This window comes from Zeus faber, assembly GCF_960531495.2.
Source record: "Zeus faber genome assembly, chromosome: 16".
Classification (NCBI taxonomy): Eukaryota; Metazoa; Chordata; class Actinopteri; order Zeiformes; family Zeidae; genus Zeus; species Zeus faber.
Window position 1 is genome coordinate 21,509,952 of NC_137202.1, and position 26,472 is coordinate 21,536,423.

Genomic DNA, 26,472 nt, shown 5'->3' on the forward strand with positions numbered 1-26,472 from the left:
GTCTCGTTGTGTTCCACGAGCCGCTGCTGTTGTCGTGATGCCGTGGCCGCTGCTCTGGCTCGGTCTGGCCCTCGCCTTGTCCCCCGCGGCGGCGCATCCCGACGGCAGGTACGTCGTGGGGTGTCCCCGGCGGTGCGATCGCTCCATGTGCCCGCGGCTCCCCGCGCACTGCCCGGCGGGGCAGGGCCTGGACGCCTGCGGCTGCTGCCCCGTGTGCGCGTCCGGGGAGGGCGAAGCCTGCGGCGGCGGCGGGAAACCCGGGGACCCGCTCTGCGGCGAGGGGATGAAGTGCTCCGTCCCGGGCGGGGTCGGGCTCACCGCCACCGTCAGGCGGAGGAGCAAGAGCGGGGTGTGCGTGTGCAAAGCCGGGGACCCGGTGTGCGGCAGCGACGGGGTGTCGTACCGGAACGTCTGCGAGCTGAAGAGGGTCAGCGACCGGGCGAAGAAGCTCCAGCAGCCGCCGGTGCTGTTCATCCAGCGGGGCGCCTGTGGAAAAGGTATAGTGCGGGTCAAAGTGACTACTTATCCTGTAGTTGACGCTTTATCTTAATGGTTCTTTGTAAGAAGTGACCCCCTCAATATACCCGTGGTGTGCATGTGCCCCTCTCGATAATGTTGACGTTGTTGGCGGCTGGGTCCGCCACGCGAAAGAAGCGAATGCCAGCTGCAGTGAATTGGATAAAGCTTTACTACCTCGGGTGACCAAAAAATAAATAAAAACAACGAAGAGATGTAATACATGAAGGAAAGAAAAAAAAAGATGGGAAACAAAGTGAGCGAAGATGAGGGTGAAACCCCGAGACGTTCCGGTAGTTCTAGCGTCTTCCACCCAACGCCGACGGTTTCGTGGATTACCACTTTAAATGTGTTTTAAATCACAAACGCACAATGCACCATAGACTGAATTCTCACCGGGATGTTGCGGGATGTACTTATGTGTGCTGAATACTAAATAATAAAGGTAAATATATACATAGAGATATGTTGTTGAATAAAGTCGCTGCATCCAAGTGTGCGAAGGCGTTAGATGAGCGAGACATTGCATTTCAACCTGTGTCTCGGTGAATTCCCTCAAAGCTGGAAAATGGGAGGTTTTTCCACTTTCCGGGCCGGATGAAGCAGTGGGTTTCTATACCCTGGTTTAAGGCTCGGTGTAGAATCGCCGTGGTATGCGTCGCCTGCGGTCACATGCCTCTTATCCTCTTGGATGGCTGTGTACAGCCACAGCTCCCCTAGTTTTGCTCCCGAGGTCAGTCGGAGCAGCGCAAAAAAAAAAAAAGAAAAAAGTTTTTTGTTTTGTTTTTCCAAGACAAAATTGGAATAAGGTCTTATTACTAGAACTAATCGCGTTAGAGAGTTGTCATGCCTTGATTTGACGGGGCTGCCTTTCTCTTATCAGTAACACGCGGGCGTGTTGGGAGCAATCTGTTGATTTTAATACTAAACAGAACACCATTCAAGTTGGTCAAACAAATTGTACAGCACAGGCAAGAATGCAGAGCCCGATCTCTAATCAGTGGGCCATTAATCATCGTTAGAACTGTGTCAATGTGGGTGTATTTCAGTCAGTGTCCCGAGTAAAATGGTCAGACACATAGGTTTTGAAGACACGGGAATTCACAACCATTCAAACAAACACGTGGCAAATACGTTGTCTCGCTTTACGATACGATAAAGTTTGCGCGTGCGTGTCCTTGGGCACGCCTTTACACCTGTTGACGATATAAAAGACCCATTACTTAACCTCAATTGCCCTGACGCGGGCAGGGTCTATACTGTAGGTTAACGATGAACCGCAGTTGACACCCATCTGAGGGAGTGAAACTCCGCAAGGCCGCAAACGCTTATGAACTGAGAACAGTGAAAGCCCGCGTCTTCCGCCAGCGTCAGAAACCAGCGCTGTCGGCGGAGACCAGAGGAGGAAAAAGAACAGTCAGTGGGATTATTGTGTTCATCGGAACAATGGGTCACACGATCCGATGAGACAATCCGCCGGCGCCTCTGACCTTTTTGTTTGGCGACTGTTCGGTCGGTGTAGGATGCAGTGGTTTTGGAGCGTGCCGTCTCGGTTTTTACGACCGCGGACACCGAGACGGTGGCAGGTCTGTGTCAAGGTCCACGGGGCGTCACCGCCCAAGCCAAAGAGAAAAAAAAAAGCCCTGAAGTGCTTTACTGATTCCCTTTTTTTTTTCAGCCTGGCCCCATGCTAAGAAAACACATTGCAATTACAGTTTGCATGATGTCATGTATTGCCTGGCCTCTGATGTTGTTGATTATATAAGCTGTTTGTGTTGGCAAGGAGATATGTAGGTCAAAATCCACCTTGCCCGCGGGGTTTGATTTGTGATTTTAAATGACTCATTTTCTGACACCCAGAATATCAACCATATATGGGCTGCAGCAAGAAGTTGCGTTTGCAAGGAATGAAATCTAAGCCAATAAAGGTTTGGGTTTCAGGTTCGGATGTTAAGTGTATTTCTTCAGGAAATGCATCAGAATACATAACTGCCGTCGGAAAATTACAAAAAAAACTCCAAATGCCAAGCATAAAGTAATGTCTACCACTACTGTACCGTGACTTCCACCGATAGTGAACATTTGCCAGATGTTGATACTCCAAGTGCAGAAAGTAAAAGTCCTCCCAAATATCAAGCATGTGTATTTGTTAATTATCACCAATTGAGGGGTCCAACTTATAAGTGAAGTCAGCTGGCTCAGTGGGTAGCTGGAGCAAAAACGTGGCAGGTTTTCAACTTTCTGAACCTGAAATTATCCACCTCTGATTTGTACTGACATGGTGACCATTAGTCTGGAAATATTTATTTAAAAGGCTGAAGTTTTTATGTTTTTTTAAATGAGACACGTACTCGAGTGAACGGAAAAGGACAGTAGTCTACTACAAGCGATGGTTAGCTTAAACATGTGATGTCATTTAGCACTTAGCCCTTCTAAACGTACTATGGAACATTGTTGGCAACACAGTGAGGCCAGATGTCTCAAACAAAAATAATGGTACTGTGATGATGAGTTATAACACTAGTGGTTAATGTCAACACAGGTCAACACAGATTTAAAGTGATTCTCACCTGCTTATGCTAAGTGGCATAGTTTTTAGACATCTATGATCATGTGCTTCATGGGTTACGCACGGTGATTGTTTCGTTCCGTGAGGAAACGGAGTACAATAAGATAACCTACATCTAAAATAAAAACACACCGTTGGGCGCACCAATCGCGAGCGCCCCATCACTGGCGAGCCGTGGGCACCCTCAGTGCGTTGGGAGACAGTTTACGCCCCGATCGAAGTTCGCCGTTTTATTTCTGATATGTTGGCCGAAATTGATCCGGAAGTTTGCCAGTTATATTTTGACGCAGAGACAAATTAGTATACGCAAACAGCCCACCCAAGTTTGGTGATTTTATTGTAAATGAACAGGGTCGTTGTTAAGTTCAGTTTACATATAGACGGTAACATTTTTAATGGTATTTATGACGCTTTAGTCAGTTTGTTAACCACCAGGAACCAATTACTCCTTGGCATAAACAAGCTCTAATGCCGTCCGTGCATCCGGGCATCTTTGCCGCTTAGCGCAAAGTTGCCACCCGTGGTTTCTGAGAATACTGCAACGGAGAATGTGCCAGCTATAAACGCCCCGCACTCTCTATCGAAGGTATAACCAGGGCTTGAGTCGAACCCAAGCATAATCGTGTGCCGAGCAATAATGTATGATAGAGTGAATAAGCTGCCAAACCTGTGACAAACCTCCCTCATTTCATTTGCCTCTACTTCTTGCCTTGTACATGTCAGTCTCTCTCTCTATGCTCATCAGTTCTTCCATCTATTCACGCCTTTCTTTTCCCCCCGCTGAATCACAAAGGAACATCGGGCTTCTTTTTCCTCTGTTTGCTGATCGCACGGATGAGACTCAAAAAAGTGGTGTCACCCCCACACCATTTCCTCTCCGCCAACGCCTCTCCTTTCCATTCCCACTGTTGAATCCTCCGTCGAGTCGTCAGTCATGTACCGACTTGAACCACGGTGGAACTCAGCATTAGCTGTTGCGTTCCAATTAAAAAGCGATGACTTAGACGACAACAATTTATGTGTGTTTATAGTTAAATTGTTGACAAGGGTGGGAGTTTGCAAATAGAACCAAATGAATATATAGTGAGGTTACAAAGAGTCTTGTCCATGTGTTATGGAATTATTATAAACACAACACTAACCCGTCCTCATTTAAGTAATGACTTCTTAACTACATGCGAATCACTCAAGCCTCATTGTAATTAAATGGCTCAGAACCCCAGATGTGAATGACAAAACGGTTTCATATCTGTAGAGCGTACGGGAATTTTATTTATGGAAGCATTGCGACAGCTCCATCTCCAAAGCAGAATTAAATTTGATTGGTGGGTTTGGTTTGACTCGGTGGACCGAATGATTTTGCACAACCAAGACGCAACATGCTTCCTCTGTGGGAGCAAGTATTGAATTAAATCCAACTTTGACAAGGAACAACTTAATTAAGGGGGCCTGTAAAATGATCTCCCTAGGGGAATATTTTTTTCAACACCCTTTAAATGCTCATTCCTAGTGACAATTCAGAGGAAGACTTTTGCAGCTTAAATACAGCTTGTCTCAGCGTCGTGCTCTGAATATATACTGTAACAAACAATGACACTGGTGAAATGTCATTTTGATTCTTATGTGTGCATTACTAGTTGTTGTTGCAAAGTTTCCCAAAATCAAGGGTAGCATAATTAAGTAATAAAGAGTATGTTTCTGCCTGGTCCTCTTTTAGTTCCTTTTTGATGGGATGTAGAACCAACGGCAGGATTGAGGTGGAGGACACCCGGCTGCTGGCAGTGACCGGCAGCCTGGCCACGCTGTTGGTGCACCGCAGTGAAAGAAGAGAACCACTTGATAGTAAACGGGTTGCAAACGCTACGTGAGCCAGGGCAAGTTTCCCATATGCAATATGTCGGGTCAAATTCAGCTCAACAATCAAATGCGCTGGGCCTCGGATGCAATGATGTCTATGGGACATATTTCGATACTGAAAGCTCCCATCTGTGTCCATTGAGCCAATATCAATGGCTTACAGGCGAGGATTCTGGAAAGCTTACACAGAGCTTAGATTTTGCAATATATTTGATATATTTTGTCTGATAGTGGGTAATTGAGCCCTGCTAACTGTTCAAGCGGGTCATCTAGTCTTCACAGTAGTAATAGTCGAGACTAGTATAGACCACATACCTTCTTGAAATTCCGTAGCTCTTGTTGACATATTTAACCTAATTTTCAGTTGAACTACACAAAACTCTCAATGTTTTTTCAAGTCTATTGTTTCAACTTGCATCAGGCTCTATCGGGCCATACCTGGCCTCACCGCAGAACCAACGAGGGTGGGTTGAGCCTTTAAGGCACGGTTGTAGGATTACCAGGCGGTGAAGAAGGGGAGGAACCGTTCGGCAGCGATGTCTCGTTTCTCTGGAGAACGGGGAGATGCGGAAAGGCTCCTTTTGCCTGCGGGGGCCTGTAAAACCGCGGACAGACCGAGGAAGTTTAGGAGGAACCTCAGAGTCGAGGCTGTTGAGACCTTGTTTTCAGAGGCAAGGTCTTGGGAAAAGACCCCTTAATGAATGTCGGTCTGGGCAGTGCAAGTGAGAGGGAGCGAATCGGGCGGTGGTCCTGTGTGGTTCTTTTTACGTGTGTTTGTGTGGTGTTTGTTACCTTAAGTGAGAGGGTCTGTTTTAATGCCTTTTTTTCTGTTTTGTTGCGTGTTCATGCCTCTTCGTGTGTGGGTTTCGACATTAACGTCCACTTTCAAGCCCTCTCGAACGAGCGCCTCAAATACAGAACTCAACTCGACTGCGGAGAAAAAAATACATCTTTGACAGGAGAGCACGAGCAGAGCTGCTCAAGTGTAGCTTCCTTTTTCAGTAACCACATGAATTCAGGAGCCTCTCTTTGGTCATATTAACATACTTTCACTCTGCACGCTCCCTCCCTCTCTGTCTGGCGTCTACGTCAGAAAAATGCCTTTCTCAAGCCATGGCACCCTAAAAACAAAGTTCATCCCCGTTTAACTGTATGTCAAACCCTATTGGGTATTTGAATATACAGTATCTATCTGTTATCTGTCTGTGTGCTCACGAAATCAAACTCTGACAACAATTTAATAAAGTATTGAACGTAAATCCGTTTATAGCCTGATTTTCTTAATGCACTCAGTAGCCCCCATTTGATGAGAGGTCCCCCAACCCCAACAGGAACAGTCCATCGTTGGTAATGCTTCATCCGAGAACCCTTATTTTCATGCTCATTCCAAAGTCATTGTAGACTTTGGAGTTGAGATTGAATTACGTAATTTCCAGGCATATAAAAAGGACGCTTGACAGCCAATCAGATCACTGACATTTTGTCATCCATAACTTATAGTACGTCTGGTCCTGTCAGTCGCTCACCTCCATGAAACTGACCTTGCTCTGTTCCGTTCTCTGTTCCGCTTCCGTGGGAAGCCTGGAAACGGCGTTGTTTACCTCGAAGGCAAGAAGCCATTTAAGAGTCGTAAATTTTAGCTTTGTTCAGAAAGCTTTTGGCTTGAAATTAGCTGAAAGTTGAACTCGGATCATCAGCGACAAGTCAAAATAAGGCTGCACGTGAGAGGACGGCTGCTTTTTTTTTTTACAAGTCGTCTGATGGCAGACTTCGACGTCTGTAAAACTCCACCGACACCCGGCTCATTCTGCATTCCTCATCATTGTGAATTCATCCGTAAATGTCCATAAAAGTGAAAACAATGGCGCGGACGGCTTCTCTTCGCTGCAGAATGACTTCCACAGCAAAAGTTGAACCGCGTTGTGCGCTGCATCTGTTTTGTGACTTCCCGTTTCCCCAAACGTCACCGCTTGGCCGAGGCCTCAGACTATTCATCTGCGCTGCGGTGTGTGTGTGTGTGTGTGTGTGTCGTGGACATAAATTAACCTGTGTGTGTGTGTGTGTGTGTGTGTGTGTGTGTGTGCGTGTGCGTGTGCGCGTGCAGGCGTACGCATCAGGCAGTGATTGAGTAGTAAGTACAGTAAGTTTGTCATTGTGTGTAGATTTGCGTGTGTGTGTTTGGTTGCAGCCAACCCTCCTAGCAGTGAGGTAGAAGAGACGGATTATTGGAGGAGGATCAGTACGGGCTCTCCAGAGAAAACACAAACTCCAGCCAATAAACCTGTGTCCTCTCGCCCAGTCCAATCGGCGCCGACACCCTCTCCTCAGCGAGCGATGGCGCGGCGTGATGCAGGACGACGGCCTTTCCATTACGCGTGCCGCTATTTCCCTCTCCGTCCACTCCACATGGACGAAGATCTTATTTCACATTCCTCCGAATATGGCCCTGCCGAAACCGAGAGCCTTCAAAATAAAAATTGGGAAACATTTGTTCACCGCGGTCTATCTGCGGTGTAAAATCCTCCAGTAGATTCAGGAAGCCCACATATTGTTCACGACCGGCCAAGAGTTATTTTTCTTACTATGGCGCAGTCTTTTATGTATTTTGCATGTTTTTCTCTGACAGATGGATAGACTGATGGGAAGATTAGACCGACGGATTAGAGACACTTTGTACCAACATTACGTACAGGTGTCCAATGTTGGATCACACCAACAAACCACTAATCATTTATTTTGTCTTTGGGAGACGGATCAGAATGGAACTGAGAGCGCTGTAATTGCCATAATTTTTGTTTTGTTTTGATCACCCTCCACTGTATAATTTAGTCACATTCAGCAGGGCAAGACAGTGCTCATTCTGTTTTTGTGATGGTTTAACTGTGAGTACTTTTCCTTTCCGTAACCCCCCTTCACTGTAATCAACACTATCCCAGGGCTTAAGGGCGCCTTTGACAGGCATTCCACTGTTTTATTTTGTTTTGTTCATTTTTTGGGGGGGGGGGCTGTAGTTGAATACGGGGACTGAAATTGTCTTTGTACTCATCAAAAATAAGGGTTCGGGAGAGGAAGAGATGAAAAGTACGTCCCTGCTGCACCTCATCATCAAGGTCTCTGGGGATCCAGGAAGTCTCCATTCATACTTTCAGAGAGTCCGAGGGGCTGCCTTTTTCGGATGTTAGTACCTGTGCAGAAAATGAGACAGCTAGTCGGCGCGCGCACACACACACACACACACACACACACAAATAGCACATGCTTGTATGTACATAACTATATTTACACAATGGCTGAAAAGATGCAAATCTGGACTTTGTGACTCTGGTAAAGTGCTTGCATTGTTATCAAGTATTGGACAATAAACTTGAAACTTGCTGGATCTCAACATTGGGGAAAAAGGTGACCTATACTTATTCCGCTTCTGTTGACAGTTGGGGTTGTAATTTGGGTTTGCTAAATGCTAGATGGTCAGAGGAAAGCCACGGAGAGACGGTGATCTTTTCTTTTTTCCTTGTTGTGTTGTAATAATGATCAGTTTCAAATGCTACTGTCACACCGCCCTGACATCAGTTGCTATTCTGGTACATCAGTTTGTTTTTAGTCTCCTGAAATCGTGTGTGTGTGTGTGTGTGTGTGTGTCTGTGTGTCTGTGTGTGTGTGTGTGTGTGTGTGTGTGTGTGTGTGTGTGTGTGTGTGTGTGTGTGTGTGTGTGTGTTTCCAGCCCAGGACAACCCAGACAGCCCGCGACACAAATACAATTTCATCGCCGACGTGGTGGAGAGTATCGCTCCATCTGTGGTTCACATTGAACTCTACCGCAAGTAAGAGCTAAGCTAAGCACCTGTGTGTGTGTGTGTGTGTGTGCGTGTGTGTGTGCGTGTGTGCGTGCGTGCGTGCGTGTGTGTGTGTGTGTGAGAGAGCGAGAGTGCACACTCATGGTTGCATGTGTGTTCCTGTCTGAATTGCATACCGTATAAGAAATGTATTTAAGGTGTGCATTTGCGCATCTCAATATGTGTCTGTGTGTGTGTGTGTGTGTGTGTGTGTGTGTGTGTGTGTGTGTGTGTGTGTGTGTGTGTGTGTGTGTGTGTGTGTGTGTGTGTGTGTGTGTGTGTGTGTGTGCGGAGGGAGGACCGCCTTCGCAGGCATGTCGGGATTTACAGGCCACCTGCACCAAACCCGTTAGAGAGCACCTCTCTCCACTTCACTCTTTCAACACATCTTTTATTTGTCATCATCTCGCCCTCTCTTATTCTCCTCTTATCTCCCACCTTCTCTTCTTATACCACATACTCCTTTGTCTCTTTTCTAAACCTTTGAGACCGCTCCTCCTCCTCCCTCTCTTTCACTCAACGATGTCTCTTTTATCTTTTCTGTTTTTTCGTTCTGGTGTTCCTCTCTGCTACGGTGCCAAGCTTGGCTTGGAAACAGTCTTTTTTTTAATGTGAGTTGGGAGAGAAAAAGTCTCTTTCGCACAACTCTTAGTGATAGATCCGTTTTAAAGTTGTGCCTCCATACATCACTGCCTCTCTTCACGTCTACCCACCTTTATGCTCACTTCTGTTATATCCTCATGAAATGTAGATCCTCCAGAAGCCAAAATAGCTTGATATATCTTACTCGACTGACTTCAGTTATGTATGTCAGTTAAGAGACTTTCTTAGGGCCACATTAAAGGGGCAATAAACTTTTTAGACCTTCCCCGCCAGCGTTTCCAAGTATTATTGTTTGCACCGTTGTCGCAAAGCAACGGGATTGCTCTACGTTTTCCTCAGAGTGCGCCGCTGAAATGATCAACACCACGTTGGAAATGCGAGAGAAGAAAGATGCACGCTCACCGAAGAGGTCAATTGAAATCGTCCCAATTTTAGTTTCAATGGGTTTATTTTGGTGGCGCAATCATAGACACACACACACTCCGCCGCATTGAGCGCACGGGCTCGTAGCTGCGATATGTCAGCGTCGCCGCCGCGTTGGAACGGGCGAGACTGGCCTTACAAACAAATACAAGCAAACGGGGGAGCTGTGTTTTTTTTGGAGAAAGAGCATTAAAACGTTTACATTTCTCAACCGAAATTCAATGAGTCATTTTTATACTCAAGGGTTTGTGATCAACCTGGAGTCAATCGCTCCACCGTCCGTCATTTCCGCTACCGATCGCGCTTTGTTGATGCACTTCCTGTGACCTTATTCCTGCCTAGCAACTAACTGAAACTAACTGATTCCTAAAACGTAATGCAGTTAGTGAATAATATATAGAATAATATAAATAAAATAAAATAAAAATAAAATAAGACTCAAAAAGATAATACAAAGTGGGGGTACAAAATAGAAGGGATAGGCCAAGCATAGTGATATTGAGGCTTCACAGGGAACCAGTCTAAAAGCTGGTGGTGTCATTATTCTATGGCCATTACACTGTGCAATCAACATTAACTTCATAAGACGTAAAAAGCAAAAAAGTTGTCTGTTGCTCCTTTACAGTAAAGGTGTTCCCATCGTTCCACTGGGTAATCAGCAAGATTGGGTAAAATCCTTCAAGAATTTTCTCTTCTCTTCTTTTCTTCTACCACACGTCAGCCTCATTTTCCTGGGATCCTTCCCTCGCACCGCCGCGACAGCGAGTTTGTTTTTCTATTCTTAAGACGGTGCAAATGACAGAGGAGAGACATGTTGAAAGACCAAAATTGTAACTCCCATCTCTCTAACCTCTGTCCCTTTTCTTCTCTGCCCCCCCCCTCGGCTCTCCCAGGATGGCCTACTCCAAGCGGGAGGTGGCTGTGGCCAGTGGCTCCGGCTTTGTGGTGTCGGAGGACGGCCAGATTGTCACCAACGCGCACGTGGTGGCAAACAAGCACCGGGTGAAGGTGGAGCTGAAGAGCGGAGCGTCCTACGACGCAAAGATCAAAGACGTGGACGAGAAGTCGGACATCGCCCTCATCAAGATCGAGGCACCGGTGAGACAGTACGCTGAAAAATCATACAGAGCAGCCAGCTAAAAATAATCACAGTTATTCAGTTCGGTGGATATTAATTGCCACATAATAAATTTTAGTCAATTTCTGCGGCGTTAGTTTAACATCCACTAATGTATTAAAGCTGATGTGGAAGTGCTACACACTGCAGTTGGGCTAACGTCAAAAGGCTGGCGCCAGAAAACCTCACGTTGAATGGAAGTCAGTCGAAAAAGGAAGAACGCAAAATAAAAGTGAAAACATTTCTCCCACAACGCTTTACGGTCTCAACATCCAAGTTTATATCCAAGTTCACATACATCCAAGTCCATTTTTCTGCAGTCTTTGCTTCTAACTGACTGATGGTAGCATGGTGTCGCTAGTGTTTTGCAAAGATTGGTTTTGCCCCCCGAAAAAGCCCTTAATAAGGTATGCCTCGATACAGGGGTTCAATGTTACTTGGTGGTGAGCTAGGAGACTTTTAAACTAAAACAATTTAGATGTGAGGGAATCTATCATAAGAATGCAACATTTTATGGCTTGGCTCGGTGCTCCTTAAATATTAAGCCAAATACTGTAATTTCAAATGGAGACTCTTTGGAGTCAAAGGGATCTTTGGAGGCATTAATAGTAGGTTGACAGAACCTTTTTGGCTTTTTGCACAGTCGCCTCGTTCCTCACAAAGCTATAGTATATCCAGTCCCACACCGACACAGTTTGGGGGATGGCAGTCAGTGCCCGAACAACCACGAAAGGTTGGAGCTTCAAGGGTAGTGAAACATGTTGTTTGTTATCTACTTTTGTATTTTGTACTTTACATTATTATTTTTAATAGGCTTTAATTGGCCATTCAACTCATTTTGACTTGGGTGTCCGGTTCCCGAAGTTGACAACCACAGCTATTAACCCGTGTCTTCCCAAACTGTTCCTTACACGAGACACTACTTCACTTCACTGTGACCCGAGGGGATTAAGTCAATCGAGGCGCTATAGTCTTCTTGACAAGCCCAGCGCTGAGTGATCAGAGCAGTGCAGATAAAACTAAAATGAACTTTGTGGTATGTAATTCCAATAAAACAGTTGGATGATATAGAGCGTAGTTGAGGCTTACGTGTTTTGGCACGAAAGACGTTCTAACAAATCCACCTGAAGACGTTGCTCTTCAAAGCACACAAGTGTGACTGCAGTCGTAGCCAAATGGCCTTTTTAACAGCAGCTGGCGTGCAGATCCCTGGCACCTATGGATCCAACAGGCTACAAAATACAGTCATTACACAACGCCTTTCAGAAGCATTACGGGAGACAATCACTCATTACTCGCAGATGAAAACTTTGACTTGGCGTCGCTCAGACACGGCATTTGAAAGACGCCAGACACGCGGTGGGATGAAGGTGTGAGCCTGTCGGTGCGTCTGTACATCTATCTGTTTGCCGTCCTTCTCTCTCTTCGTGGGCTGGATGGATGCTCGTGAATCTTCATTCCAACAGCTCTGCAACAGGAATGTCTGGTGTGAAGCCAGGAATCATGAGCTCAGACCGCTGCAGAATGCTTTTTGATGCCTATTTTTTTATTTTTACGGCTGAGTGGCCGCTCTGGATAGACGGTCACATTAGGAACAGAGGGCTGCATTACCGCAAAGACCCCTAAATTCTAGAAAGAATTTTGAACATCTAGTAATTTTTCAGCGTACAATGCGGGCACCCAAACGCCCTTTAAAGAGAATTCAAACATCCTTTGTTTTTGTTCAGCCTAGAATAAAAGCCATATGATCCTCCATAAACCACCAGTCTTAATTTCGCACTCCCTGCTCTTGTATTGGCCTTGGTGGGTTTTGTTTTGATATATTGGAAGTTGGAGACTTGCTGTGATCCTGGTCCACGGTTGTTTGTCATGGGACTGAAGCAGGAGAAGGCCTTCCTGATGAATGACGAACAACCTGTGTGTGTGTGTGTGTGTGTGTGTGTGTGTGTGTGTGTGTGTGTGTGTGTGTGTGTGTGTGTGTGTGTGTGTGTGTGTGTGTGTGTGTGTGTGTGTGTGTGTGTGTGTGTGTCTGTGTGTGTGTGTGTGTGTGTGTGTACTTGCGTCATTATAGGGGTGGGTGAAAGTCTTGCTGGGGAAATTAGAGGATGTGTATGGGAGGGAGAAAGTGAGAGAGCAGAAGGGGGAGAGAGAGAGAGTCGTCCTTTTTTATGTGTGGAAATAATCCCATTAAAACTAGCACTGAGTGATTGCTCTACTTCCAGTAAATTAGCTCTTTATTTCAGCATTGAAAATATATTTTTTCCTCCATCTACACAGCATTTCTGTCTGTGATAGTGAATTCTTACCGTGGCCATTTTAATGAAATTCACTGGGGAATGAGGTGACCCCTGGCTTTATATGGTATACACCGGCACGCTAATGTACATTCCCAAACTGAATGAAAAAATCAAGGATGCAGAATGGATAGCTCTGCAGACTCAGCCCTCAGACTGCACCTTGTAACGTAATCCCAGAACGGGATCCCGGGTAATTACTTCGGCTGAGGAGATTCAATTTCCAGTTCTGCTGATTGGGCTTTCTTCTTGGAGACTCATTTCCCCTTTTTGTCTGCTCTTGATTTGCCTCAGCCAGTTCATGCCTCGCGGCACGGCGTAGTTGATGAGAAACTGGGTCATGACTGTCCAAGTCAGCGCTCCGGTAGCATGCTGGGGTAGTTGGGGTGGATAATCAATAATCGGTTCCACATTATTTTATTACCGGAAAATTGAAAAGTTGATCTTTCCCTGTGAAAAGTCGGTCCGTCCGTCCGTCCGCTTTGTTTTTCCCTCTCTGTGAAGATGTGGAGCTCAGGGTGGCAGGACCCGGTGCGTTCCCTGGGCTGTGGTCTGCCCTCAGCCTCTGGGGAAGGCATTAGTCTGTAGCAGCTGGAACTTCGACAGGACAAAAAAGGGGGGGGGGGGCCTGGAGCCTGTACTCACTTGTTCCTCAGAGAGAGAGAGAGAGAAAGTGTCTGTCTGTCTGTCTGTCTGTCTGTCTGTCTGTCTGTCTGTCTGTCTGCCTGCCTGTCTGCCTGTGTGTTGGGGGGGGGGGGGTGAGAGAGAGAGAGAGAGATTCGTAAATGCCTGGAAAATCTATTTGTATGTCTGGCGGTGGACTAAGTGAGTTAGTGGGTTTATGTGTGTGTGTGTGTGTGTGTGTGTGGGTGTGAGAGAGAGAGAGAGAGAGAGAGAGAGAGAGAGATTCGTAAATGCCTGGAAAATCTATCTGTATGTCTGGCGGGTGGACTAAGTGAGCCGGTGGGTTAATTTGTGTGTGTTGGGTGTTGTGGTGCCAGGACAATAAAGATTGGACTAATCGTGTGTCAGGTTGGGCGGCGCTCCTCTCAATCACAATTAAAAGGAATACTCTGCACTTGGCAGAATTGATTTGCGGGAGATTTTTGTTTTTCAAAAAAAATTTTATGCAGTTGTTTTGATTGAGTTTTGTGTTGATTTATCGGGACTTTGAATCACTCATGAGTTGGAAGTGCTCCATGTTGGCTTCAAATGGTTTTGAGTTCCTCATATGTAGATTTCCTTTTGGCAACCGTTCCCAGATCCCTTCACGACCATGCGTATGCAGTTAAAAAAACAATAGTTTTTGGTATACGTTAACAGCAGTGGGTCTAAGTAGCGGCACGGCACGCTAAAATTTAATTTAAGTTCACGATCTCTCAGCGAATTTGTACGATTTCCTCATCATGGAGCGCTGCAGGCACGTGTCCTGAAACCTGGGAATGAGGTAGCATTTTTGCAATTCCGGTTCCCTCATCCCGTAGTCAATTGGGTTTTTGAATGGGTTTTTGGAAAGATGCCTGAAATAAGGTCTGTGGTGAATACCCCACTCGTTAATGTTGAAGCTTTTACAAGTCTTAAGACGGGCGGTGGCTAACAAGTGTCAAAATGAGACTACAGAGGCTGTCAGGGACGTTAAACGTCATCGCGTCGAACACGGAAACTCATCTTTTCACGAGTCCGCCTTTACAGCCTTTAGTTGTGTTTATATTCGCCTCTTGCAAACTATTCTAACTCAGACTTTCCAGGCTTTTGTAGAAGAGGTAAGCACGCAAAATCAACTCACAAGATAGTTCCCACTTAGTGGTGGTGACGTCATGCGACCGCGGTGTAGTTGGTTTATAAAGTTAGCTTTTTACTTATGGTGATTGCATGTCCGTTTCAAAAATCATAAAAGTGGTGTTCATTTGTGAAGATTATCTTGCTGAACAAAGCCTGTAAGTGTCATAAACTTTTGTTTGCCACAGAGATTATTTTCTGCAATAATCCAAAAGTGCGATGGATCCGATGGAATTATCCCATTGACTTTTGGTCGGGGGAACCAGGCCGATGCTGACTTCTGGGGTGGCCTTCCAAAATACCTCATCCCTGCAGCACTCTATTAAACTGCCACTTTCTCCTTGTAAAAGTGCCATATAGTCTGAGATTTGACTTAAGGTCACATCAGTGGCGTAGCTACCATATATGCAGGTAAAGCAGCCGTTTTGGGGCCCGCAACAGTATGGGGCCCGCACGCACGGGCCCCTCTTTACCTTGTCACTATCGTATCATAAAATAACACACATCTCGATATCTGAGTCTACAGTATGCACGCCTCCACTAAACCTTTATGGTAACTGCAGGCAGTAAGTATTCATAGTACTCAATGCCAGCCAAGTCACCTGCTCCATGTCTGCATAACATACTTCATGCATTCATTCACCAAATAAATAACAATATACAATTATATAAAGCTGTTGTACATAATATTAAAGAATTAATTTTAAATAAGGATTAATGGACGATTTGTTGAAAAAAATATGCAAAGTGTGCACATATAGAATTCTGGGTTAACAAATGGTAATTACGGACATGTATAGTTGTAGTTAGGGTTACTGCTGCGTCTGCGTAGCAAAATCCACACAGAAGAGTGAAGACAGCTCGATGGAGAAGCGCAAAAACAAAAGCGGGTTTCAGAAACAGAAATTTAAAGAAACAGCTGAGAACGAAAAAGCTTTCGAAAATACAAGGCAGTTTCTTTGAAAAGAATGACGAAAGAGGTCAGAGCGCGCCTGCGCCGGGGGCACCATCCAACACCACTGGAGATGGTGAGAATGGCGTGCAAGAGGACGTGCCGGAGCCACCTGCCATCATCGCATCTCAGTATGAGACAGACAGGGGACTTTTCTCTGAGAAGGAAGACGCAAATGTGAGACATTATATTTTATCTAAGGAGCCATGAACCCCCCGCCCAACGGTCCCACTGTCGGGTCATGTCCCTCTCTTTTAGTCCCTATATAAACCAGCTGTTTCCAACTAAATCTCGATGCCCATTCGTGCATAACAAAACCAAAAAATGCGCCTGATTAAAAGCACACCATGGACATCAAGGAGCAAAGGCCCAGGGCCTCCGCCCCCTTCTGAACGTGCCTGTTCCAACAAGGCCTATGTGCAGACATGAATAATGTTGTTGTCAGTATGCGGTAGCGCTGTCTCTGATTATGTTTTCATCTGTGTCAAGGTGCTCTGTCACCGAAAGGTTTTCATAATTTCATCTGTATGTTACGGATACGGTCTGGTGAATCCAAATGCAGGACACAACAAGGTCTCAGCAGTAGGTGCAAGGTTTCATGTGGAACAGGCAAAGGATCAGGGTCCAGGGACAGACGGGGAATCAGGGTCCAGGAACAAGCAGGGAATCGGGGATCAGGAACAGGCAGGGAATCAGGTTCGTAGACAGGACAGAGAATTCAATAGACCTCAGAGACACAACGACGATCTGACACGACAGGGTCAATGGGGAACAGGTTAAATACAAGAGGAGTGACAACAAAGGTGAAGACAGGTGGTGAGATTGCTTGACCGGGGGCAGGTGTGCAGTGGCAGGGATGTGAAACCAAAGACAGACAGACAGATGGAGGGAACTAGAGAGGGACAGAGGGACCTAGATACAGACGGACAGGGAGCCAGAGAGGGACGGAGGGACCTAGAGACAGGCAACATGCAAGAGCAGTGCAGGATCCTGACACTGTGTCAAGGTGCGCTGTCACCAAAACGTTTTCATCTGCGTCAACGAGGTGGGCTGTCACGGATTATGTTTCATCTGTTATGGTGCTCCCACACCAGATTTTTTAAAGTACAGCACGGCGCTCTGTTTTCCTAGTTATAATTTTATTGAAGCGTCAACTGTGTAGTGCATTTCGCTGTTGCTGGTGGTTTTAAAGCTTGCTTTCACTTCTTTCATTCGCTACTGATAATACGTTTTATTACCGTAACATAACATAATCTTATATATTACATATATATTATTTATATACAAATCTTATACCAGAACCTGATCAGAAATTTGGCAAGGTAAGAAAATTAGTGAACAAGGGGCTGCTACAGTATTGTAATAGAACAATCCATACCGTTTGTGGAGGAGAGACAAGAGGAAGGCGGGCCACTGACTGAATAGCAAGTGGAACATGATGCATTGTGAATCAAGATTCAAGATTCAAGAGGTTGTGATGGGGGCCCACTTTGACCACGGTGCATTTGGGCCCGGCGCTGACTCGTTACACCACCGGGTCACATAGTGCGTCGTTTACACAATCCCTTCCTGAAACTAGTCTGCCATCTTGCAATGAAATAAGGCTTTGTGGTTTCCTGGACTGTGCAACAATGACAGTTTGTCTCTGCGTTATGCATTATACAGGATTAAGACACACTATTCATCATATGGCCTGGTGGTGTCTTGGACGAGACAACTTTTGGAATATCTATATGAATATGCACAATCGTCTGTGTGTGTGTGTCCGTGTGTGTCTGTGTGTGTGTCCGTGTGTGTGTGTAACGGTTTTCATGTCAATACGTCAGCCGCGGACATCATATTGGTTTCCAAAAGGAGTCATGGACGACAGTCCGTTGGAAGGAACCCGCACGGCGTCCTTCAGAATCAGCAGACGGGAAATGAATCACATCCTCCCCTCTCACTGTCTCGTCGTCTCATCGCCATTGCTCGTGTACACCAAAATGGTTCCCATGCTTGTGGATACAGCATGTTGGGAACGGAGCCAAAGAAAGCCTGCTGATGGTTCGTCCCTCGCCGGCCCTGCTGGGCCCTGTTGTCCTTGGCCCCGGCCTGACTCGCAATTGCGTACTCGGTTTCTGGGTAGGCACCGGCTGAACCCGAAAACTGTTTAGGCTTACCAGCGGACTGGCGTCATTTGGACACATTGGCACGTTCTGGGCGTTTTGAAAGGTTTGGAGTGTAATGGACTGTAACTTGATTCATTATAACCAATATATTCTGACTTTGACAGATGAAACCTCTACATTGATGAACTTTACACATTCCACACAGACTGGAGAACTGGGGAACTTTTTATTTGACATAGGTGCAATTTTGATACTTATTTGTGCCTCTTTTCTCAGTCCGCAAGTGCCATGCTACACCATTTATGTCGCAAATGGTTATACCAGAGTGTAACAAATCCAGACACGCTCCACTTGGCTAAACTCAGTTTGGAGGCTCTGGTACAGCACAGGCAAGGCCCCTTTGGCTGGTAATGCAACGAACCAGGCGGAGGAAGGAGCCGACTGCCCACGCAAGACCACATGGCCTTCCGATAAACGTGACCCACACACTTCAAAGCCATATGGTGTGCAGCCAGTGTTGATCTACCCTCCATTCCTCCGAGATCTCTGCAAAGACATGAAAAATATGCTCTGAGGATGTACAATACAGTACAGTAAAGAAGGCATCTCACAGACATGTGTTTGCACTCAGACTGGCTGAGGTCTTCACAACAGCATATGGAAGCCATATTGGTTTCCGCACTGATGTCAATAAGGATATGGTTAACTAAAAGTTGGGTATATGTTACCTTTGCTTTGCAAAAAACTGCCCATTTGAAACATTATTTTATTAAACCTGGTATGGCTTGTATTAGCACCCACTCGCGCTGTACTTCTTTGGCGCATTATCGCTTTTACAATCGATCAGACACACGCGCACAGACCCTTCCCATGAGCAAAGAGGCAAATTCAAAGTACTTCAAGTACTTTCATTAGAGCACATGGGTTACAAGCAATCTAAACACAACAGAAACCCATCAAATCCATCACAACAACTTCCCAAACCTCTTTGTGAGCTATTCTTGGTTGTAGATCAATATTGCGCACAAAGTAGGCATGCCACGGTTGACATACCCGCCAGTTAATATACTCGTGACAACACCGGTGTTACCGGTAACACCGGACATTTTAGGGGTGGGGGGGTGGGGGCGTGGGGTGTCCCCATTATGCAGGGGCGCTAATTACACAGGGAGATTGTAATGTGACAGACTGTGCTGCGACTCTGCTGTGCACGCACCAAGCCCCTTTCAGAGTCTTGTATTGATAACAGGCTTAATATTTGAACAATTTTGAGGTTTTTTTTTTATTTGATTAACGTCGCCACTGATATGGTACCTGGGCGCGTCCACGAATGCTGCCCACTGCTCCTGGCTGCCCCCCCGGAGGAAGGACAAGCCAGGATGGGTTAAACGCAGAGGCCTCATTTCACCAGCCACCATCCAAAGCGTGTGCAGTGCGTGCGTGCGTGCGTGCGTGCGTGTGTGTGTGTGTGTGTGTGTGTGTGTGTGTGTGTGTGTGTGTGTGTGTGTGTGTGTGTGTGTGTGCGTGTGCGCGCGCGCGTGTGTGCATGTGTTGTAGTGTGGTGTGTTGCGTGATAATTAAAGATTCTTCTTCTTCTAAACGCTTAAACTCAACTTCATAGCTCTGCCTTCGCATCATCTGATCCCCTAAGTGGAGGTGAAATATGAATGCGCCAGAACTTGTTCAATTTAATCTCTTTTAGCAAAACCCCGGGGGGTAAAACCTTCGACTTCATTCACGGCTGCACCACCCCCCTCCTCTCCCCCTCGACAAGAACCCCCTTTATACCAGCACTATGTAATACACCAGTGGATTTGGCGTCATGGACCTTACAGCTTGACGTCATCTGCTTTGAAGCTCCCCGTAGAGTGAAACAGGAGGGCCGGGTAGCTCACCAATGTAACAAAGCCGCTGAAACAAATTGCTGTGTGTCTTTCCACTCTGGGCCTGTGTATATTTAAAAAAAAAAAAAAAGAGAGAGAGACCGCCAGATGTGTGCGTATTAATTTAGAGACTTGGATTTAAGGGGTTCACGGCAAGGCAGTGTGTGTGTGTGTGTGTGTGCGCACGTGCGTACGCCACTGTTATCCGTAGTCCATCAGAGGCACCTGGATTTGAGGTCATGAAATGGCAGTTACTGTAATGTCTTTTAAAAGACCTTCCAAACTACCGAAGCTGTACCATTCAACAAGGTTGGTGCTTTATGACAGCTCCGGGGGAACAGCGCGGCCTGCCGGTCTATCTGCCTATCCATCAATCTGTCTGTCTCCCTACGATAAGATCCCGTACGACCAGATCCTTCAGCGTACCGTAGCCTTAATCATAAATCTCAGCGGTGATGAGAGATGGAAAGAACATACTGGATTCTGGAATGTTTCACCGCACGGCGCCTTTGTTTTTTGTTTTTTTACGGACGCCTCCGCGCTCAGGGCTCTGCCGGAGCAGGAACGAACCGGGGGGAAAAAAGGAACCGCTAGTTTGTTTCTGCGGAAATAATAGAATTTGAGGAGATTGAACAGCCATATTATACCCATCCTTGAGGCGATAGGGTTTTTTTTTTTTTTCTTTGTTGTTGTTGTTTTTTTCTTTACCAGACGAATCAAAACACGCAGCAGCCGAGGAGATGAAATACGATCAGCGACATTAGCCGGAGAAACGAAAGCTTGGCGTTTTTTGGAGTTTAACAAGTGAAAGCTGAAGAGAGGTGAGATGGAAGCCAGACCGTGAGAGGGTGTTAAACCGCAGCTCGGAGCTTCGAGTAGGTGCTCCGGCGCTCTCCTCTCTGACCACCAGGTCGACCCGCAGCGTTAAGGGTGCTGCCCAAAATCTGCTTTCAACTCAGCCCTTTCACGTTGCCGAGCTGTAATGCTGTGGTTTCTTTCCACTGTGGTTTCTTTCCACGGAGGCTCACCTTGCCTCCGTCCTGAAGTGTAGCCAGCGCCGTTGGGTAAAGTCCTGGTGCATAATCTCAAATAGACGGGTGAGTCACCGAGATGGTCAGGGGAGGATCGCTCACACGGCGGGGGTGATTTATTTATTTATTTATTTTTCACAAATTGCTCCAGAGAGCTGACCTACCACCGGCAATACCTGGATCAGCTGGTTTGCAAAATCTCAGGAATAGACATTTATTTGGTGATTTATCCAGGCCTTATCCTTCCACCAATAGGAAATGTTATCGTAATATCACGTTACTCGCATTACAGTAAAGTAATGCAACTTTCTGCGCTTCATGTACTATTCTAGCTGTTCCTGGTCATAATTTCCACATTACTCATGTTTGTTTCCTAAATATTTATCCCGTGTAAATACCTGACGAGAGCACCAATAGTCACCCCACTCGCCCCCACTCCACCTGCTTCCTCAGCTGTGTGCGCTTCTCTAGCTTCCTCTCTCCACCTGGTCAGGCTCGTATCTCTGAAGGTGAGGGCAGGTTCACCAGGCATTACCCCCGCCCCTCCCCCTCACTTATGGTCCATCCCTGTCATTGTTGACTTAGAATGATAATTTGATCTCACCGGTCATGATTGCCTCTGTCAGACGCTTGAGACTAAATTACTTCTCTGATATATCACTGCCATTGATTAGGCTGGTGCATGTTTTAACTAGATGTTTGGGATGCATGCGTGACGCTACTTTATCCTTTCACACAATTCCAGAACCGTTCATCAACATCATGTGTGTCTACAGTATTTTGTATAAATGTGCATGCGGTGTATTGTGAGACTGTCTAGTTTACAAAATGCTTTAGTCAGCGCGTACATTTGCCAGCCTTTCTTGCTGTCTCGGTGACTGTACGTCCTCCATTTTCTATTTATAACCTTTGGGAAACCAAAACGGAATCTTGGTTCAGCCAGTTCCCCTTTCTCAGGTATGAGGCGCCGCGAGCGGTCTGCTTGCCACGCACGAGGCCAGTGGAATATGACAATGCAGACGACCGAACAGGGATGATTTCATTCCAAGATGGAAACCAATGCCAGTTGGATAAATATATCCTCTCCTCACTGTCTGTCTCCCTCGCCTGCTTTCCGCAACAGGCCGCTAATGGGCCTAACGAGAGCTCGCTCCCCGTTTACTGTCAGCCGGTCAGCTTTCCTCCATCTGTGGTTCCTCTCGCACACAGTCGCCAAAGCGAGACGATTTCCAGCTCCGGCCACAGTTTGAAATAAAAAAAAAAAAAAAAAAGATTTTGAACCGGCAATTTAATGTGAGCTCTGGCGCAATTCTCACTTGGTCCTTTATTGAGTTTCAGCGCGAGCATTGCCAGGCGTCGTCGAGTGGGTCGAGTTTCGAGGTGCTGCCGCTTTCCAGCGAGTCATTTTCTCACTGACCCTTTAGGCTGGTGAGGGATGATGATGAGCTGCTCGAGCTGAACTGACAGCACAGCGCAGTGGATTCAATTAGATAGATATTACATCAGTCATAAACATCAATTTAAAACTCGGATATATCTATATAAGTTCCAAGTGTGCCCTCTGTTCTCTGAGTCTCCACTAAGAAATACTAAGTGCTAGATAGATACTCGAGAAATGGCTTGACACCAAAGTTTAACCTGTGGACCCGTGTTCCCGCCGTCCAGACCCAGCTCCCCGTGCTGCTGCTGGGCCGCTCGGCAGACCTGAGGCCGGGGGAATTTGTGGTCGCCATCGGCAGCCCCTTTTCCCTGCAGAACACCGTCACCACGGGAATAGTCAGCACCACCCAGCGGGGCGGGAGGGAGCTGGGCCTGCGGAACTCCGACATGGACTACATCCAGACTGATGCCATCATCAACGTAAGTTCTCGAAGGACGCACACACAAGCGTTCTGATGACTACACAGACCGAGGGCGCGGGTCTTCTTTTTTAGCGCGTCTGAAACCACAGCGTGCTTTAAATAGTTTCCCAGAAAGTACCAGGGCGACTGCATCCTGTGAAATATCTCTGGACGCTATGCTGGCAAGCGCATCCCACAATGCATTGTGGGATTGCTATCACGCTTGTCGGGATTTATTTCAATCTCGAATGACTTTTTTTTTTTTTTTTTTTTTTTTTATAGTACGGCAACTCCGGAGGGCCTTTGGTGAACCTGGTAAGAAGCGTTGTCATCTTTTGTTCCAGTACGTTTTTACTCGCTGGCGTTTTTTAAAGTCCCCGGCGTTCATATGTGATTCATTGCTTCAGGACGGGGAAGTCATCGGCATCAACACTCTGAAAGTGACGGCCGGCATCTCCTTCGCCATCCCCTCGGACAAGATTCAGCAGTTCCTGGCGGAGTCTTACGACCGGCAGTCCAGAGGTTTGAGCTCTCATCAGCACAGTTGATTGTGTTTTATAGTGGTTTTTTTTGGAGAGAGAGAGAGAGAGGGAGAGAGAGACTTTTGACTTTTAAGGTTCATTTATTTTCGGTAAGTCACGTCACAACAGCAGAAACTTGATTACGAGGGAACCAAAAAAACAACAGGAGAGAGAGAGAGAGAGAGAGAGAGAGAGAGAGAGAGAGAGAATCACAAAGACTGCAAAAGCCAAAGTTTAGGAGACACATTTTTGGGAAGGGCCCAGAACCGACCGCCCCACTTGAGTTCAAAGGATCAAATTCCCTGGGCTTTCCAAGGCACGTGAACTACAACGCTGTTTCCATTACTGTTATCACCTGCACTACATCCCATCTCTCCAGCGGGATACAGCAGGCGCATTCCACTCTGACAACAAAACCAAAGACATGGAGATTCTTGTCTACATTTGGACGATCCTCTTTGGTGCGTCCGCCTGCAGGTAGTTTGGTCTTTTGGAACGCCATATGAGGCTGCCGCCCTCAAACTGTCACATCTGAAAGAGTATTTTTTAATTATAACTTGCACTTATAACAAAATAAGCCAAGGGGTCATAATATAAAGTAAGATAATAATAGTTTTTGGGGAAGCCTGTTCGATTCCAATCCAAGCCCAACGCACGGTCCTGAGCCACGGGACCATTTGTAAAATCACGATTAAAAACACTCACTCAGATATGGCCCAAAACCCTGTCATTCTATTGCCGTAGGACTTTAAATCCAGGTCCTTGATTTTTTTTTTAAGTTTTTAATCAGACAGGAGCAGGCGCTGCCAAACGCTCTCTCGCTTGAGGTTCTTTTGAGAGCTGTCACGATGCGCTCCAAGATTGTCCGGAAATTCCTAAGTACGGCTCTGCAGGGTCAGAACGCGCGGCCGTGACTCATCCTGTTGTCGTTGTCTCTCTTTCCTCGCCGCCTCTGTGACTCGTCTCCAGGGACCGCGGGGGCCAAAAAGAAGTACATCGGCGTAAGGATGATGACCCTGACTCCGGCGTAAGTCCCGCCGCAGCTTCCCGCGCTGTGTTATATCAGCGGTGCGATCCGGTGCCCCCCCCCCCCCCCCCAGGAGGACGGATCCACTCTCCAAATGCAACACCGCCGAGTCCTCACCGGGCTTTTTCAACTTCCCCCCTCTCCCTCGCAGGCTGGCCAAAGAGCTGAAGAGCCGAAACCGCGACTTCCCCGACGTCACCTCGGGAGCCTACGTCATGGAGGTCATCGCGAAGACTCCGGCCGCAGCGTAAGGGTCCCGGTCTCGGGTGCGGCGCAGACCCCAGCGGGGCGTCGGCGTCGGCGGATTTCAAATCGAGCCGCTCGTCCCTGGGCTCCCTCTCGGTGGTGGTGTGGTCCGTCTTTTTGGCGCCGGGCGCCGCTCACACGTGTGTTCAATTTACACTTTTCCACCGCCGCTTTCCCGCGCCGCGCGTTCCCCTCGCACGGCGAGCGCAGGCGCATATCATTTTCCCCTTCGAGAAGTGCCCCCGGCCAAACCAAAAAAAAAACAAAAAAAAAAACAGCGGCTCCCTCCTCCTCGCCACAAGCCCTCGGGCCCCCGGGCGAGTCCAGCGCCGCCGCGGCCCCGGCCGAGCGGGGCTCTGGGGAATCTGGGTTTTTCCCTGCTTCCCCGTCCGGGGCGCTCCCTCCCGGCAGCGGGGCCTCGTCAGGCTCCGTTCACTCCGGCTTTTGTACCTAATCCCATTTTTTCCGGCGGTTTGTTTTTTCTGTCAACTCGCCAACTAGAGTATTTGTTTTGGACAGTTTCGTACTCCTGTGTAATGATTTGAGGATCTGGCGCCGGTTTGCTCGTCTCTCCGTGACCAAAGCAGAGGAAAAAAAGGGGCAGAGATTTCAGAAGGATTTTGATGACGCTCCAGATCTCTTGGTCAGCGTTCCTCCGCTCCCCTCGCTCATAATTGCGCAAAATGCAGATAACCCCAACGTCCGGGAGGGTGTCGACATGTTTGACTCGCTCCCGAACGGCCCGGCAGTTGTTCATGTCGGAAATAACAACGTTTTTAACGGTCCAACCCGGCGCTTTCCGGCAACGCTGGGAAAAGGGTTGTTTCTTCGCACCCCGGTCGATGTGTCATCTTGAGTAACATTTCTCTGTCCGCTGACATGCAGCAGCTGAGCGTTTTGGTGGGGGTGGGTGGGGGCTGGAACCGCCTCGAGGGTGGAGGTGTGGGCGCCGCTCGCATGTGGCTGCGATTAAGGAGCCGTTGTGTGGAGAGTCAAGCCTTTGAAATCCGCAGTGGAAACCTCCCAACGTGTTGGGGGGGGGGAAAGTATCCAGAATACTTATTTTACTCATTTAATAGACGTATCAGAGCGCACTGAAGCGCACCATTAAATTCATATTTGCTTTCATTCCAATGGCACAACAAACGGTGATGACGGTGATTTTTTTCTTCTTCTTCTTCTTTCTGCTGAATATTGCCCGTTGCGAGGCCGTCTCTCACGGCCGATCTCTGTTCCCCACGCAGCGGGGGCCTGAAGGAGCACGACGTCATCATCTCCATCAACGGCCACAGGATCGCGTCGGCGTCCGACGTCAGCGCCGCCATCAAGCGGGAGGCCGCGCTCAGGGTGGTGGTGCGTCGGGGCAACGAGGACGCCATCCTCACCATCCTCCCCATGGAGATTGACCCTTGACCCGGACTTTTTTTTTTTTTTTGTTTGTTTGTTTGTTTTGGGTTTTTTTCCTCCTTATCGCCAGCGGACCTAAACGTGGGGCGGGGTCCTAAGCTCGGGACCGGGGGCCCCCCGTCCAGGAAGTGGCCGTGGCCCTGCTTTCGAAACAGAGATGTACCTTCTCACCCGCCTGTCTGCCCCTACGCCTTGATCAATGCTACTACTGTTCACTGCCGACCCTGAAAAACACAGCTTTTTATTTGGGGGCGGTTCTGTGCTATTTTTGTGCATAGTTTTTGTTTTGTTTTTTAAATGCAGGACTTTTATAGCGTCAACAAGGAAGAGATTTTCCCAGAGCAAACATAATTTGTGTAATTATTGTTCTCTGAATCCTTCTCGAGTACTGTAGTATTAACGTTTTGTTGAATATGTGTTCTCCACGGGGGAGAAGAAAATAAATAAAGTGTTTACTTTCTTTTA

General features: G+C 47.2%; 1 protein-coding gene across 1 annotated transcript; it reads left to right on the forward strand.

Annotated features, from left to right (window-relative positions):
- On the forward strand, positions 1–26,472 carry LOC307242219 (serine protease HTRA1A-like). Its single transcript, XM_080016581.1, has 9 exons — positions 1–497; positions 8,664–8,763; positions 10,695–10,899; positions 22,631–22,825; positions 23,089–23,121; positions 23,214–23,328; positions 24,297–24,354; positions 24,506–24,601; positions 25,845–26,472. Exons 1-9 carry the CDS (start codon positions 38–40, stop codon positions 26,011–26,013), a joined length of 1,431 nt encoding a protein of 476 aa, XP_079872707.1. The 5' UTR covers positions 1–37; the 3' UTR covers positions 26,014–26,472.